The sequence below is a fragment of the Aplidium turbinatum genome, chromosome 3, assembly GCF_918807975.1.
Source record: "Aplidium turbinatum chromosome 3, kaAplTurb1.1, whole genome shotgun sequence".
NCBI classification, from domain to species: Eukaryota; Metazoa; Chordata; class Ascidiacea; order Aplousobranchia; family Polyclinidae; genus Aplidium; species Aplidium turbinatum.
This window is the reverse complement of record NC_137474.1, coordinates 31,931,727-31,950,072: the sequence shown is the minus strand read 5'-3', so window position 1 is coordinate 31,950,072 and position 18,346 is coordinate 31,931,727. Positions and strand designations below refer to the sequence as shown.

At 37.0% G+C, this 18,346-nt stretch overlaps 1 protein-coding gene across 1 annotated transcript; it reads right to left on the bottom strand.

Annotated features, from left to right (window-relative positions):
- Positions 1-2,461: 2,461 nt before the first annotated feature.
- On the bottom strand, positions 2,462-11,358 carry LOC145767345 (phosphatidylcholine transfer protein-like). The gene is made up of 6 exons (XM_082579149.1): positions 11,200-11,358; positions 9,905-10,019; positions 9,739-9,818; positions 8,419-8,486; positions 7,891-8,012; positions 2,462-6,949 (listed from the first exon to the last, which is right to left on the bottom strand). The coding sequence occupies exons 1-6, from the start codon at positions 11,317-11,319 to the stop codon at positions 6,810-6,812; spliced, it is 645 nt and encodes a 214-aa protein (XP_082435275.1). The 5' UTR covers positions 11,320-11,358; the 3' UTR covers positions 2,462-6,809.
- Positions 11,359-18,346: the final 6,988 nt, after the last annotated feature.

The window sequence follows — 18,346 nt, the reverse complement described above, 5'->3', positions numbered from 1 at the left end:
ATAACATTATAAACGAACACCTCAACTCAAACAAAACACTGTGTGCATTCTGCTTCTATTCTAAGCAGAACAGTCAGAAGTCGCCAAGTAGACTTTAAATCTTTGTGCATTGTTGAAAACAAATTCTTTGCAGATTTCATCAACACTTATTTCATCCAAATACACTTGATGGGCAAGGCGCATGGCAATGGAATTGAGTCTTGAAGCAGTCATAGTGCTTCGGAGCCATGTTTTTAAGCGGCGTAGCGAGCTAAACAATCTTTCAGCTTCTGCAGAAGAAGGGCCATTGACCAATAGAAATTTTACAAGTTTTTCCACACTGGCATAAAACTCCTTGACAATAATAAGTCCCATTAACTTGTTTCGAACATCGCACACATACTTGATCGGCCCAAATTTCTGATGGAAGTGGCTTAAATCTTGACCCAAAATTTTCACGTTGAAGCCATAGGCTATCGTTCCAACGCTGTAACAGCAGTGTCGTTGACTGTGCCAGATTTTTGAGTTTTCAACAAGCTCCATCATGTCGCTGATGGTATAGGCTAAGACTTGGTCTGCCACAGGCCAGTTATCTTTTCAAGTGGTTTGAATAAAGCTTGGCAAAGCTACAATGCAAAGTAGCCTATGTGTTGCCTTGCAATAATTGGGAATAAAGGCCTAATGATTTCGCATTGTTGAAATTTTGAAGTGTGTTTAGCAAGGCTTCGTAGATTAACAGCACTGAAGAAATGGCCGGCACACGTGTCAGCCATCTTGCTGGGCACAAAGTGTGCAAGCTATGGTGGGATTCCTCCTGCAGGGCGATTTTGAACTTGTCATACTGATTTTGCAAACAATTCCCATAGCATTATGCAGGTCTCTGTTGCATATTTGCGTTGTCTTGCGAGTCGAAGTTTCCAAGCAAAAAACTAAAAAGTTGTGCAACAAAATAAAAAAATGAAAATCAAACACAAAACTAGAAAAAATATTAAAAATTAAATTTTTATCTCTACATTAGTGGGGGGGTAATTTTGCATTAGTTACCCCCCACTCCAATTGGTGGGGGGTAATCACCCCCGCGGCCCCCCTCTAACGGAGCCCATGGTTATAGATATCCCTGGGAGAACTTAAAAAATTACATACCTAAGAATGTTGGTTTGATGGCAGAATATGCCCACTTCCAGAGTGATAAATTCTCTACTCTTTGAGAGCATTCGCTTTAACATGCGTTTTGTTATTAGCTCACAAATTCAATTTTACATTTTGCTGGGCCAACTTACCCGAGTCTCTCCTACTGTATTAGGCTATCAAGGATTCAAGGTTAGTGTAGAAAAATAGGATTCGTACAAGCAAATAGTGGTAAGTGGTAATACAAGCAAACGACTAGTCACGCAATATCAGGGTTGCCTGCCCTTGACACACGTTCATTCAGGATTAAGTTTTTCAAATTGTTTTGAAATCTTAATTTTGTTTTAAAAAAATCCTTGAAACAAATTTTTGCTTGGCCACTTATTGTCAATATGGGCGTGTCCAACACAGTCTAAGTTCTGAAGACAGAAGAAGCCAAATATAGTTTAAAACCAGCATCATTGTAACGTTGTCAAACGTTAGAACATTGCTATTTAAAAAGCCTTCCGTATGTCAATATTTAAAAGGTAAACAATTATTTACATATGCGAGTGGAGGTCTATTTGTACGCCCACAGACTTTCATGATGATAGACTTATCCATAGTAGCTATTTAAATAAATAGGCTTATTACACGCCGCCATTTTTTTTTCAATTCCTATCTTCTTCAATATATTGATACGGGATAAATTTTTTTCAACACAACTTGTGTCAGCTGTGACCTCCCTTCCTACAGTAGCAAATCCAGGAAAAATTTGGTGAGGGGCACCAAAGTTTTTAATGAAGCGAAATTCGTAAAATGAAATAGACAATTGAAGTCTTGGTCCAAAAATTTTTAATAAGAGGTTCTGGTCTATTTTGATTAATTTAACATTGTTTTAATCGTTTTTTGTGCGTTTTTAAGCTTGATAGAGCCTACTATTTTTTCAATCAATATGCCTAGGTTTTATATGTAACCAATTTTATCAAATTAAAACTGGATTTTCGAGAATTTTGAGTGACAAGGTCTGTGATCGTAAAGTTATGTTTAACACATTTTTTCTTCATGACCACACAAGGATTTCAATTATCCATTGAAGGTTTGCATCCTACAGGCTAGCGTTGTGTAGACTTCAGTAAAATTTGAAAATCCATCTAAAATGTTTCAACCGTTCTTTTTGTCTTATCCAGGCTCACGCCGGCAGTTGAAGATTTAGATTAAGTGAACAAGACAAGGAAGCCAATTTTGATTCTATAAAAGTCGATTCGAAGTAAAATGGATCAACCAGATCACAATAATAAATTTTCCGCGATTAAAAAAGAAACTTTCATAAACTGTCAACCCTGGACTAAATGATCCCACAGACAGCTGATACAATTAACTTTATTATAAATATTCTGAAGTCAAATAAATCACACTGTTCAACTAAAATCGAAATAATTTTCACAAATAAAACATGGTCGCCGTAACCAGGTGATAACATTCTTCTGCCGAAGAAATGATTGATGCGACTGCTCTGATATTGTCTGCTTTCTGAAGCGCCGAAAGCAACGTACATCTGCGATGAATATAGCTTATGAGACTATTATTACAGTAAAACAAAATATTAAGCGATATTCCAAATAGTATAGCCTATTTGTCGCATGAAATAACAAACGAATAATATGCTTATCTAAAACAAATGCATCTCGTCTGTGAACTAAACCAAGCTTTGTTCGTCATAAATTATATAAGCGTGAATTTAACGAAGTTATCCATCAGACAACATAATAAATGCACAACACTCGCAGAATTAATACAAAAAATGGGTGATTTTTAGTTACTACGATGTAGCCTACATGTATAACATAAGCAAGCATTCTGTGAAACAAAATATAACGAAATTAGCCTACTGTATATATATGAAGTTTATCAAACAAACTACGTTGGAAAAAGTTTGACACACAAAACAGCGTTTGTTCAATATATTTGATAAACGAAGGTGCTTCACAGCAACGACCAATCAGGACAGTTTACCAGGGGTAGAATTTTAGCTGCCGGTAATTATCTATAAGTTTCTATTAACATACGTACGAAGTTCAGGAAGTCTAGATTTGGGTTTCTAAGGTTGATCAAAAAAGAGAAATGCGTTCCTGCGATCAAGCGGGATTGAATGTTTGTACATGAATGAAACTGTGTTAGATTTCTGCATGGAAAAGTAGTTTTTAACTGATCTTTAATACGTTTTTTAACCTATCTACAAATCCAATCCATATTCGAAATTTTAAAATTGCAAAAATACAATGTTTGAATCACAAAAGTGATCTCTTTAAAAAGTGAATTTAACCCGCATTTCCCCATTTATTTTCCCCCTATTTTATTTCCCTGATTTAAAAGTAATAATCTAGGCTACATAGCGCTGACCCAGATCGGTTCGCAAGCTAAGAGAATAAAGCGTGATCTCCAATGCCAGCTAAATGCCATTTGATTCAATACTTTTACAAAAATAGGTTACAATAATCCAGCATTTGAACTCTAATAAATAACCGAATTTAAAACCACACCTTTACAAGCATCCACAAGTAGTGACAGAGGTGTGGCCTGGATGACCTTTGATCAGAATTGTAATAACATATCAAAGACAACGACTAAACGGCGATAAAACTTTAAACTAGAACGTGCAAGCATGAAAACAATGTTAAATTTCAAACGGAGCCAAAAGTACTTGAAACTACAGAAAACGTGAAACTGACCAAACTATAAAAAAACAAGACGTGCTTTGATGGTTGAATACTGCGGTTGTAATTTGAATTCAGTTCATCTCATTTTCATGTTTAAGGTGGCGATTAAAGCAGCGAACACTTCTATGTAAAAGTTTGGAAATGCCTGTCTGTACTTTCGACGACATTATTGCATAGTTTTTGTTTGAGTCATATTTTTCGTGTGTTGTGTGTGTTCTCCATTTTACACCACGTTTGTATGTGAAATCAAGCAATAACAATTCAATTAAAGTTTGCAAAGTACACACCAAATTCTACTGTAAGTGATCTAGCTGTAAAATCTGCATCAAATACCCAAAAATTTGTCGTCCGTTAGTGAAGAAAAAGTGGTTGGATGAGATTGGTCGTTTTGCTTGGGCGGTGTTTACACACGTTTTGCATTTAAAATCGTAGATACCCCATAAAATGATAACTCATAAAATGTCGACAACACACCCACCAACGCCACCAGACTTTGAAACGATGTAAAATGAAACTTTTGCTCGCCACCATCTGGAGTTGAACAACGTAGTTGCATGAAGTTTTCCATTACCAAATTCCGTCCGTTATATATACATTGATACACTGTATGCACACGTCGCGTAAATATAAAACGGACGGATTTTGCTACCGGGGTTCTATGAAACAAAGAAGTTAACATACGATCGATCAACCAGAGACATCATTTTCATATTTATTAAGAGCCAAGCAACGTAAGCTTGCATAGATAGACAGATGGATGATGTTGTTAAGTGCTCATGTGACCTTATGGAGGGATAGCAGAGAATGTTTAGACTTTCCACTTAGACAAAAAACACAATCTTTATCGTACATAGATTTTCATATAACTTCCCAGAAAGCAGATCATCCTCCTTTTCACATCGATTTTCCATCTGAACACGTTGAATCAATGTAAAAAAGGGATGATTTGTAAGCGAATAGAAGCGCTGTTTTGAGGATAAGAGAAAAGTGAGTTTTCTCCAACAAAAACGTATAAAAGGTTTTCGACAATAAATTAATGAAAACACACTCAGTAACCCTCTCTACATTATATCACATTATAGCAGCCAGTGACAACAAAAAAGCAAAAAGTAACTACCTGTGCTTGTTTGCAAGCCCTTTCGGCAACATTAAATTTGCATAGAGAAAAGTTTATGAAAAGCAAACCAGGGGGCAACTGCATTTAGTTAAGGGGTATTCACATTTCAAATGTATGCGCCAATATACTGCAGTTGGTATCAGTGGCGTAGCCAAGGGGGGGTTTTGGGGGTTACGACCCCCCCCCCTTTGGCACGCGTGTGACGTCACGATATTGAGAATGATGCTTTCAGTCTAAAAAAAAATTGCCTAATTTTAAACAAAATTGCATTAAAAGAGCGAGTTTTGCCAATACCAAACATTCAAACATCTCAGCCAGGAATTAGCAACAAGAAAACACAGAGACTTAGCTTATTTTCCGAAAAATGCCGAAGAAAACATGATCTTATCCTTTTGCTATGCTACCGGACAGCACCATTTTACAGGAATATTTGTACCTACATTTTTGTTGAAAATGCTCTCAGAATGCACCAAATTCAAAGTAATTTTTCAAAATTTTCTGGGGGAGGCCCCCCAGACCCCCCGCCGTTGGGTGGTCAAAAACCCCCTTTTCAAAATTCCTGGCTACGCTACTGGTTGGTATCAACAAAATGTGCCTAAATGGAATGAAGTAAAAAGTCAAGCGCCTGCATTCTTCAATTAATCAACTCGTCAGTTGCAGAGTCAACAAAATGGTATCACTTGCAATGAACATACGATCAACCATAAAAGTGCAAACAAAGTGTGTGATAAATTAAGGAATCGTTGATGTCAAATGCTCGTAAGATACTTTTGTGAAAGTTATTGCTTTTCGAAAACATTTTTATTTCAAAAATTTACAATCACAAAGTAGTAACATATTATTATTATTGGCCAATGGCCACCCATATCTCAAATGTCATTGCACTTGATACAGAAATTTCAAAGGCATTTGTGAAAACTCACTGTCTCCTAAAATATGAAACTACGCTGTGCAATCCGACTACCTTCTTACAAATGACTAATATTGCAAGCGTGAAATACACTATACACGTGGGAGATATGAAGCTAAACATTGACAATTGACATGTTAAACTACAACGCAGGGATTCGGACATATTTAAATGCAAAGGGAACACAATGCAAAAAAGGGGTGTTTGCACTCGAAAAAAAATTTAATCTCATAAGAGAAGAATGATGATAATATTAAGCAGTGATGTCCAAAGTATGATCACAATTGATGTAGAAACTTGGAAAACAGTTATTACATAATGAAACATGTATATTCAGAAAAACTGATTGTACAACATGAATAAGAATGCAGCAAGTACAAGGCTGTGTACTATGAACAATTAGTATAAACATTCAATAGATAAAAAAATAACAATTTGCTTTAAGCATTGGCTCAATGGAACACGATACATTCACAACCAATGTACTTACAAAACCAAGCATCGCTGTGATAGCGGTTGATTGACTGTTTCCCAGACAGCAAATCAGTCGTTTTTTTACATTCAGGCCTCTAAGTTCCCGGCGACCATGGCTGCCGAGAAGTCGTTAAAACTACCGTGCCGATAGGCCATGTTTGGTCTGAGTATGAAATCGAAGAGGCCTGGAAGATGAAAAGCGAACGATGCGGATTGCGGATGTTGGACTTGATGATGACAGAGATCGGTTGAGTTGAAAGAGAGACGAAAGTGGAAGATGAAGATGTTTGAAGAAAGTGTCGTTCAAGGGGCTATAGCAAAAAATATTTCTGTTCTTAAGATTACAGAGGGGCAGGATGGACTGAAGGAATACTGTATTCTGCTTGAAAATACATCACTCTGCGTATTGGCCTTGAATACACTTCAAGAAACTAAGTCAACACTTTCCAAGGAAAGAAAATGAAGAGCTTTCCGATGTCATTGTTTCTCGTGTTACCAAGATTTAAAGGGGAAGAGATTTCGGGTATTTTCTGCATGCATCTTCCAAGTTGGTTAGAAAGCCAGGGACACCGGTCTTAGCAGCCCAGTTCATAATCATTGTCGGAATCATTCCTTTCGGATCATCGTAGTAGTGCATAAAGACTGGAAGCATAAGGAATCAGTTAAAATAAGCTTTGGGAAAAAAAACAATCGTTTTTTACATTGATTCAACGATTCTGCAGACGTTGAATCGATGTAAAAACGATTGATCTTCTCGTTGGGAGCTCAGTCAAATTCTACAAAGCTCATCATTCTACAGAAAAACCTGGTGATTAAGATTTCTTTCAGGATGTACACAAGATTGCAAGGGTAACAGTTTAACACTTTGTTCAAGTACCAATCTCGATATAAAAATCTTTTCGTCGATAACTTCTCCAACAAGGGGTCAATTAAAGTAAAAAAAAATCTCCACCACACAAACAAGAAATGAAGTCCGCGAGCCAGGCGCGTCGTCCAACAGTACATGATCAAAACCGGTTCTACACCCATTCTAGGTGTACGCTTTAACTAACTGCAGCATGGCCCCGGTGCCATCCAGGGCTGTGCAATGTGCATGTGTGCAATCACGGAATGGCCCGTTTCGGTGAGTCCAATCCCTTAACGGGGGATTTTTCAATTTTTTTTTTTTAAATTATTGGGTACCGTAGCCTAATTATCATTGCCGTTTTAGGGTTAGGGTTAAGGGTTAGAGGTTAGGAACTCACCGAATCGGACTCACCGAATAGTAGCAGACCCGTGCAATCAGGCCCATAATACCCGCTTTTAAAACTACATTAGAACAGATTCTGGAGCTAGGAACTTCAAAAGCTTTTGTTACTTCACAGCCCTGGTACAATTATCTCTTTAAACGAAAGACTGAAACATACTTTGCGATAAAATCCAATCACCAAATAGATTGAAATCGATTTCAATATTAAAATAAACAAGCACTTGACCATTAATACCAAGCATCCTATTATTTGCGTTATATGTTTGTATGAAATTCTATAAATTAAGGTGATAGAATTACTCCAAAGATGCGACCACGATAACCAAGATCTTACTTCGGCTTGTGTTATTTCCTGTATCCTGGATCACTAAGCTTTGTAAATAGTCGTCGACGCGAATCACGCCCTTCTTTGCGTCAACTGTCTCTCGCTCGGAGAGTTCGGAACTCTTCGCAGATCTGAGAAGAATGTAGGTTGTGGACAGAACTATCAAGTGTTTTCAAGAGATTTAAAAGCAACTTCAATTCTTTGAAAAGCACGGGTTTTTATTATGACCAATAAATAAAAACAATTAGGTTTGGTAAGTAATAAAATTTAATTAAATCATCTACAGCTTTTACCGTCGTAAAAGCGGCTTCGGTCAATATTCTTATTCAAATAAAAACTTTCATTATGACCACTGCCATTGTGTATATGGAACAAATTCAAACGATGATAAAAATGTTCAATTACTTGCCATGCCTTAATTCCATGTGAAAAAAGTGAAATTCAACATTGATTCACCTTTTCTTTCTGTCATAAATGACAAATTTAAGTGGAACGTGAAGCGAGATCGTAAAACTAAATTTAAGCAGTTTGCCGTACCTGCCAAGAACCACCCACACACGTCTGTCACCGGATTTCATTTCCTTCATCTGCCTCAAATAAACATACTGGACAAATGTGAGGAGTTAAGAAAGTAACCACGCCAAGGAACATTGCATAAAAGTGTGGAAGTTTCAAAATTTTTATGAACTGTATAAATTTATCACACAAACTGAAATATCAAAGGAGACAGACAGTCATCGTGTCCAGTTGAAGATATAGATTAAGTGGACAGAAGAAGGGTAGGGAAGCCAATCTTCGTGTCCACCTGTCCTTCAGGTACGGAATGACCCGTTTCGGTGAGTTTCCTATTCGGTGAGATCCTTTTTCGGTGAGAGCCCTATTCGGTGATTTTTTTTTTAAATTATTGGGTACCGAGGCTCTGTAGCCTAATTATCACTGCCGTTATAGGGTTAGGGGTTAAGGGATAGGGGTTAAGCTTAGGGATTAAGGGTAGGGGTTACGGTCTTATTTCAACGTTTAGCGACGTTAAAATGATGTAAAAGCGGAAATGAAAATTAGGCTACGGTACCCAATAATTTTCAAAAAAAAATTCAAAAAAATCACCGAATAGGGCTCTCACCGAATAGTAGCAGACCCTTCAGGTATGTCTAAGTATTTTGCCAGCGACACGACCACATGCTCTTGAATGGTGTCGAACCGGCGCCCTTTCAAGACAAGAGTCGTACCATGGTTTTCAACACTCGGCTATGCAGTCGACAAACAGTAATGTCATTTAAGGTGTTAGGTGAGCAAATGAAAATAGTGAAGGTTTAACATTCCATTGCAATAATAACACATGCATGACTTTTGACAGCACAATACCGGAAGATATGATATTACTGAAGTATTTTCAAAACTTTATGACACCTATACATTACACATCAGCCAATGGTAGAAAGAATTGTTATATATACACAAGGAGTCCAGGATGTTACAAAAATTTACTACAGTATCTACAATTGCTAAATAGCAAAATTGTATGATATATTGAGCTTAATTAGTTAGTAGAGTTCATTTTGTTATACAACAGATATTATACACAAAGTTTAGTAACGTTGATGGTTCAAACACACTTTTTATTCACATACGTCATACGTACATGACATAATAAAGGTAAAAGGAGTAATCATTTCTCATACGTTTTTAACATGGCATTGTATTTTCGTTAGGAATAGCCTTCAAAGCAGTATACATATAATTAAATTATTGGCACAAGCTAATAATTCACAGACTATCAAATCACATGCACAATTAGCACAGTATGAATGCAGTATCAATACATTATGCAACCTTTCACTGCACAGCAAAAAAAGATACATCTCTGTTTGACATTGGCCAAGGGTATGCTACTTCCCAGTAAATGACTTCAGGATCACTCTTCCGAATGTACGCCAGCTCTGCAAAGGCCAATGCGTTGGTCAATCTTACGGTATTGCATGAAAGATACGTTTTAGTTGACACTAGCTCAGAAACTGTAACTAACCTTTGACATATCCGTCCCACGACTTCCTGTAAGCAATGTCCATGTAAACAGCAGCACATAGGTCTGCTTTAATGTTTATGGTACCAGCAACTTTGTATTCATAAAGCTTGGATTGCTGCAAAACAAAATCAGTAGTGACATTGTGGTAGGTACATATTTCAACACACGATTGTTATTTACTGTTCCAGAAGACCAAAATAAGTCATGTTATGACAAAGAAGCAGTTTTATAGCCATTGGAATTTTACAGTCTAAATTATGCCTGAACATCAGCTATTGAAGTGCTCACTGCTCATCTATTGCCAAAATCAGAAAAAAAACAATTAAAAAATTGCGAATTAAAAGACTTGGCAGCAAACTTTATTTCTGCATTGAAAACTTACATTGTTATTCCCCCTTCCCAGCTGTACAGTCTACAATACATGCAAAGCAGGGAAATATTTTTCAGTGAGCACTTGTAGGTCAAAAGTGTACTTGTTGTGTGCAATGAGTACGTGACTTCATTTCACAGATAGAACATGAAACCGCTCAAGCTATTTTTAACGAATGTGTAAAACAAAAACTACCAATAATATTCACACAGGTAACCACAGATGTTATGTACCTTTTACACTATCATCATTTATTTTGCCACATTTTAATGTTTCTCAGATTTATTAATTAAAAAAAGGAAAAAAAAAACTTTTAAGATTATGTTGTTTTATCAAGAGGCTGATCACAAAAAAACAACCCACACCACTACACCTGACATAGTCTGTCCTTTATACATTAATACAAACCAATTTATTTTCACAAAAGTCAGTTCCATCATGAACAGCTAAACTACCAATTTTAATCTGCTTGCTGGCAAGATCATCTTCAATTAAGCTTATTTAAATAGAATAAAATTGCAAATGAAATATAAAATTGTTTGTATTACAAGACATATCACTGAGTACTGAGTAGTTCATATCAAGCAAACAAGCATTGCTATGAAGCACAAAACCAGCAAGCACACTTCACTTGTATAATTGAGCAACTGGTAGTCCTACTATCCTGATATATAACTAGGTCTACAAACCATGAGTTGACTTGTGTCATGCTCCGCTTTCAAAAAGACTAAAAGCAACATAAACGACAGATCTTATATTCCAACATCAAAATAATTTTTTAAGATATTTTGCAAATGTTGGTCATGCAGTCAAGTAAGGCACCAAACGCAAACTACCTAGCACCTTAATGAACTTACATACTAACTAACTAGGCTACCCAGTTTGAGTAATACAATATAAAAATTAAAAACAGACTAAAACTTACTGATCTGTAGAGACGATAAATCTTTACTCCATGAGATTCAACTAATAACTCCCAGTCAATCAATTCAGGAGAATCAGACTCTTTCAATACTTTGTTGAACTCTTGATCATGAAAAGTCATATTGACCAACTTTAGTTTAACTAAACCGTACGACTAGTATATATATATGTAATAATCACCTTAATGAAATCAATATTCCGTTAAAGTGAATAGAATTGTATAGTGTATAATATATATAAATCTACAATAGTTCCATAGGTGTCGACCATGCAGGAGGAAGCACCTTCTTAGGTCTGAGACATGTTTGGCCCCCCCCTGTTTTATTAATATTGCTTAAAAAAAAGCACTGTTTAAGCATATGCACAAGCTAGGCCTACCTTTTTTAAATTCCAGTTTCTAAGTTTATTTAATGTTGACTCTCAAGTTTAACTGTCTGTTACGACTTTTAGCGATATGCACTATGCAGCCTAATAGTCTAGCAAACTTGAGTTGCGATTGTGGCCACATTCTTATTTATGCTTCACAACTAATACAAAAAATGACAAAACCAGTGTGCCTCAATAGGTCATGTGGTTGAGTGACCAATTGTGAACAAATGGTGAAATTAAGTAATCCTTGTTCAGCTTTCCAGGTGTGCGTTTAAGCAATGAAAGTCAGGGACAGCTTTCCATTCAAGCGAAACCAAGTGGGTGGAATAAAATACAGGCAACAACACTTCAATAACAAATGGAAACAAAGGTACTATTTAAATGATGTGCAAGTGCACTTAAGCAACACACTTCAAGGACTTCACTCTTTAGTGGAATCTAATACTATGGAATAGTTCACAGTCAACAACAATCTTCCCTGTCATTCTTGGTGACTGCGACAGTGGTTTAATCCTTCGAGGCCTTCTTAATTCGAGGATAGTGATTCACACAAATAATAAATAGCAAGTCTGAGTGACTTTTGTATTTGATTTTTTGTGTGCAAAAACTTAGAGACTGGTGTTTTTGTCTGAATCCATGTCGTCTGATGATGATACAACAATTTCGTTACATGACAAAAGTGATGAGGCACCGAATAAAGCTCCACAAAATATTGACTGTCGATGTTACATTTGCTCCGACCGGCTCCAACTCATGGAAAATAGCAAGCCTGGATTCAATGTCGGTGCTCCGAATGTCAGAAATGTGCTCCACACGGTAGTTCATCAAGCAAGGCCAATACTTGTCAAAACTGAGCACACAAAGCTTGTACAGATAGGCTACCAGTCCGACAACATTTAGCCTACCTATTTGTTCTGAATGTGCACAGTAGTGTGACATGACAAAATGTTTCAATGTGTTTATCATTAAGGACTATAGTTTATGAGCCGATAGTCTTTACGTACTGCCCTAATTCTGTTGTAGGCTACTGTGATTGATGCATACAACTGGTGGCGTAGCTGGGGGGCGGTCTATTGCTCCCTTAAACTTCCATAAAAATAAATCTTTCTGTAATAAGGCAGTTTGAGAGTAATTTTTTTAGCAGTCTCTCCCCCCCCCCCCCCCCACTTATATTTTTCGATTGCAAACACCACTAGTTGCAAATGTTCGTTTTCTTCACAAACCTCGCAAAATCGTTTCAGAAAGGCAAAAACACATTCGTGCAAAGTTTCCTATTCAATGATTCTCACTGTTTTCAGTAGTATAAATTTCTGTTCGTTCAGTGTTCACTGTTATTTCATTTTATGTCACAATACACAGTTTAATCATCTTATGATTTTTTTTTTGCAAGATGTTCAAAAGAAGAGTTTATTGTGTTTCATGCAGATTGAGCTCTCTTTTGGAAGTGAAATAATGGTGGATCAACCATGAACAACGGGTGGCTCAACTGTGAAATTTAGGGTAGGTCTACTTAGGCTATCATTGAGCCGGCTGAGTGTCAATTTCAAAATGCCAATAAATGATATGAATCGGGGTCAGTCGCAAACACAAACATACTGTACTCACAAGAACCGCAAAAGACTGAAATTTATCATGATGGATTCGGATTTTTGGTAAAGTTCGTCATTAAATTTTTATTGCAAAAACATTGATGTCTGGCTCAACCAACTAGACCTTCCCCATGAAATCAAATTCTGATCAGCAAACGTCTTCGTCGATTTCAAAATAAGGAACTGGTTTACAAGCTTCCCACTTGGTTAAAAAAGCAATGACGTCACGAGGAGGTATCCACCAAAAAAATAGTACAAAAGTGGGGTGAAATCAGTCAACCATGACGATAAAAAGCATGCAAGTGTCCGCCTTTAGTAAATTAGTTGTAATTTGCTTGTTTCTGCTTCAATTTTTACAATTGAACCAGCCCTACAAAGCGGAAAATCTCACCTATGCAAAGCAATGTAACACAGGCCCGAAAAACACCACATATTTCCTTAGAAAAGAGTTAAACTTGACCAAGTTTAACTATTTATCCGAAGAATACTTCTAAAGATACCAGCACTAAATCAAAAACATATATCTGTCGTTTCTGCTTCGATTTTTACAATTGAACCATTGCTGGAAAGCACAAGCTATCGTCTATCCAAATGAAGGTGAGCCAGACTCTAAAATTTAAAAATATTTCCTAGGTAAAGAGTTGAACTTGACCGAGTTTAACCATTTATACGAAAAATAACTTTAAAGATACCAGCATTTAATAAACGCTAATTTAAACAACATATCTCTGTCTATTTACAACAGCGTTTCTTAACCGGGGGTGCTGGCACCCCCTAGGGGTGCTGGAATAGACTGTAGGGGGTGCTAAATGCATGCAGTATAATATCAAATAATGCCATCTTACTTTTCTGCATTTTTTTCGTCTTTCTGCCTGTATAAGCAGTTGTCATATCAATGATTGCTGTTTCGAATTAGCCTGATACATGGTTTGCTGTTATTGTAATCATCTCCCAGTCAAGTACGGTACGCAACTTGGTCCTGAGTAGTTTATGCGAACTTACTTGGTGGGTGCGTACCTGCAGTTTTGCATTCACCTGTCCTACAGACCCTCACCATGCGTGTTTACCCGCGTGGCTACCGCATGCGTGGATTGCGGACATTGAAACACATAAATTTTATTTCATTAGGACCCGTGTAATCCTGAAGAGCAGTTTCGAAGAATAAACAAAATGATGAACTTGTACATCGCTTTCCTTCGCCAAAGGTTAATGGCGGCGCCAAAATTTTGACATGCTTTTTGATCGCTGGCGGTATATTTTGTAGTGAGGTTTCTTGTCGTCTAACAAACTGTGCTGTTGAAAATTGAATGAGGCTGTTCACCAGGCATTAAATTAAATAATAGGAGATGTTCTACTGGTGCAAATTGAGCTAAACTATCACAAGATGTATACAGTGACAATTTGCTTTTATTCCGACGTTTCGTCAATCAGACACGACTGACTTCTTCAGGGGCTAGACCAGGTAGTGACATTACAAAATATATCGCCAGCAATCTGCAAGTATGTCAAAATTTCGGCCTCTACTAAACTTTTGTCCGGCACTGTAGTAGTCGTATGTTAATGATAGTTAGGGGGTGCTAGACTGTTCAGGCCTATTTACAGGGGTGCTAAAGTCAGAAAAGGTTAAGAAACGCTGATTTACAAGCAAAAGTTGAGGTTGATACCTTTTTCACAAAGTGAGCAACCGGGCTTCAAACACAAGCAAATAGCGCCCGATGACTCGTTGCATTTCCGAATCGAAGCAAGTAGGCTATACATTTTACAAGTCTCCCTCGGTCTGCGATCATTATATGGCTTTATTAAATTAGTTGTAAGTTGCTTGTTTCTGCTTTGATTTTTACAATTGAACCATTGCTGGAAAGCACAAGCTATCGTCTATCCAAATAAAGCTAAGCCAGATCCTAAAAGTAAAAAATATTTCCTAGGTAAAGAGTTGAACTTGACCTAGTTTAACCATTTATACGAAAAATACCTTCAAAGATACAAGCATTTAATCAACGCTAATTTAAAGAACATATCTCTGTCTATTTACAAGCAAAAGTTGATAGCTTTTTCACAAAGCTTTTTCACATAGCTTTTTCATTGAGGTTGATAGCTTTTTCACAAAGCGAGCAACCGGGCTTCAAACACAAGCAAATTGCGCCCGATGACTCGTTGCATATCCGAATCGAAGCAAGTAGCCTATACTATAGCCTACAAGTCTCCACGCTCTGCGATCATTATATGTCTTTATTAAATTAGCTGTAAGTTGCTTGTTTCGGCTTCGATTTTAACAATCGAACCATTGCTGGAAAGCACAAGCTATCGTCTATCCAAGTGAAGGTGATTCAGACTCTAAAAGTTAAAAATATTTCCTAGGTAAAGAGTTGAACTTGACCTAGTTTAACCATTTATCCCACAAATATTTTTAAAGATACCAGCATTTAATCAACGCTAATCTAAAGAACATATCTATGTCTATTCACAAGCAAACGTTGAGGTTGATAGCTTTTTCACAAAGCGAGCAACTGGGCTTCAAACACAAGCAAATTGCGCCCGATGACTCGTTGCATTTCCGAATCGAAGCAAGTAGATAGGCCTACAAGTCTCCCCTGGTCTGCGATCATTTTATGCCTTTATTAAATTAGTTGTAAGTTGCTTGTTTCTGCTTCGACTTTTACAATTGAACCATTGCTGAAAAGCACAAGCTATCGTCTATCCAAATGAAGGTGAGCCAGACTCTAAAATTTAAAAATATTTCCTAGGTAAAGAGTTGAACTTGACCGAGTTTAACCATCTATCCCACAAATATTTTTAAAGATACCAGCATTTAATCAACACTAACCTGAAGAACATATCTCTGTCTATTTACAAGCAAAAATTGAGGTTGATAGCTTTTTCACAAAGCGAGCAATCGGGCTTCAAACAAAAGCAAATAGCGCCCGATGACTCGTTGCATTTCCGAATCGAAGCAAGTAACCGTATACACTATACAAGTCTCCCTCGGTCTGCGATCATTATATGGCTTTATCAAATTAGTTGTAAGTTGCTTGTTTCTGCTTCGATTTTTACAATTGAACCATTGCTGGAAAGCACAAGCTATCGTCTACCCAAATAAAGCTAAGCCAGATCCTAAAAGTAAAAAATATTTCCTAAGTAAAGAGTTGAACTTGACCAAGTTTAACCATTTATACGAAAAATAACTTTACAGATACCAGCATTTAATAAACGCTAATTTAAACAACATATCTCTGTCTATTTACAAGCAAAAGTTGAGGTTGATAGCTTTTTCACAAAGCGAGCAACCGGGCTTCAAACACAAGCAAATAGCGCCCGATGACTCGTTGCATTTCCGAATCGAAGCAAGTATAGCCTACAAGTCTCCCCGCTCTGCGATCATTATATGTATTTATTAAATTAGTTGTAAGTTGCTTGTTTCGGCTTCGATTTTTACAATCGAACCATTGCTGGAAAGCACAAGCTATCGTCTATCCAAGTGAAGGTGAGCCAGACTCTAAAAGTTAAAAATATTTCCTAAGTAAAGAGTTGAACTTGACCTAGTTTAACCATTTATCCCACAAATATTTTTAAAGATACCAGCATTTAATCAACGCTAATCTAAAGAACATATCTATGTCTATTCACAAGCAAACGTTGAGGTTGATAGCTTTTTCACAAAGCGAGCAACTGGGTTTCAAACACAAGCAAATTGCGCCCGATGACTCGTTGCATTTCCGAATCGAAGCAAGTAGGCTATACAAGTCTCCCCTGGTCTGCGATCATTTTATGCCTTTATTAAATTAGTTGTAAGTTGCTTGTTTCTGCTTCGACTTTTACAATTGAACCATTGCTGGAAAGCACAAGCTATTGTCTATCCAAATGAAGCTAAGCCAGACTCTAAAAGTTAAAAATATTTCCTAGGTAAAGAGTTGAACTTGACCGAGTTTAACCATCTATCCCACAAATATTTTTAAAGATACCAGCATTTAATAAACACTAATTTAAAGAACATATCTCTGTCTATTTACAAGCAAAAGTTGAGGTTGATAGCTTTTTCACAAAGCGAGCAACCGGGCTTCAAACACAAGCAAATAGCACGACAAGAATTAATTCTTCTGATGAAGAAGTTTCCGGAATGTTACCGTAGGTAGGCTACACAGAAACTTTCTAGGGTAGGCTAAGGCTACTACCGGTCAGTAGCCTAATCGTCGAAAAACTACAACAGAATTATGCAATAAAATTTTCTTTTTTATGAATTTATTGATTAGGTTTACTCAAATGAGGCATTTTCTCACTCACAGCTCACAGCTAGAGTTGCCAGAGGTTATTATAAAAAAAGCCCAAACTTATGCAAAAAGTAGCCCAATTTTTTGGAGGTTCTAAAATGGAGCCCAAATTGGAGCCCAAGCAAAGAAATAGGCTATTATACAAAATTCTTCCAGAGCGCTTGGTTATCAGTCCCAAATTATAAGTGTTTTTCCAGTTCTTCACATCTTTCAGACAGATTGGCAACCGTGCATTCACTCAACTGTTTGTTAAAATAACTACAAACAAGTAGGCTACCGGTACCACAAAAGTAACACAAAAAATGGTTTAATTGCTTTTCGTGATGATCTAACGCATCAAGAGTGTTCCCCTCAAGACCATCAACAGTTTTGATAACCTACCAAGGTCGATCAACGTAGAAACTATATTTTTTGTCTTTTTTTTTACTCATATAAATTGTTAAAAAAATCACTATCCTTTTTTTCTCATCTTTCTACATTTGTAAAAACTTTATTAAGGTGTTGCGACCGTGCCATAACTGATTGTCCTGCTTTGGCATCATGCACGTTACAGCGTCTGTGTTTTGTCGGTTCTACCTTTTTCTAGACCCCTGCTGTGTTTGACATTCAGTAGAACTCGGTTAATCCGGATTCGGTTAATCCGGATCTTCGCCTAAACCGAATAAAACTGGAAGTAGGCCACAAATGATTTGTAATCTTTTTCTTGAGAAACAGCTTTGGATTATCCGGATTATTTAATCCGGATCTTCGCCTATTCCGGACAAAAGTTGCGCTTTCTCTATCGCTTTATCCGGATTTGCCTGTGATTACTTTGTTTGACCGTGATTGTTTTCTAAGTTTTCCATAGAATCTCGTCTTCGGTAACTGTTTTCAAAAGTTTTGAGTGACTACAGATTATTCCGACACGCATGTCTGAAGATGTAAC

What these genes read in the sequence shown, in the direction of transcription:
- LOC145767345 (XM_082579149.1), bottom strand. Translation starts at nt 11,319, where the DNA reads ATGACTTTTCATGATCAAGAGTTCAACAAAGTATTGAAAGAGTCTGAT. An exon ending in GGCCAATGTCAAACAGAGAT is followed by an intron (nt 8,487 to 9,738) that starts GTATCTTTTTTT and finishes ACATTTGTCCAG; the next exon opens with TATGTTTATTTGAGGCAGAT. An exon ending in GTGTGGGTGGTTCTTGGCAG is followed by an intron (nt 8,013 to 8,418) that starts GTACGGCAAACT and finishes CATTCTTCTCAG; the next exon opens with ATCTGCGAAGAGTTCCGAAC.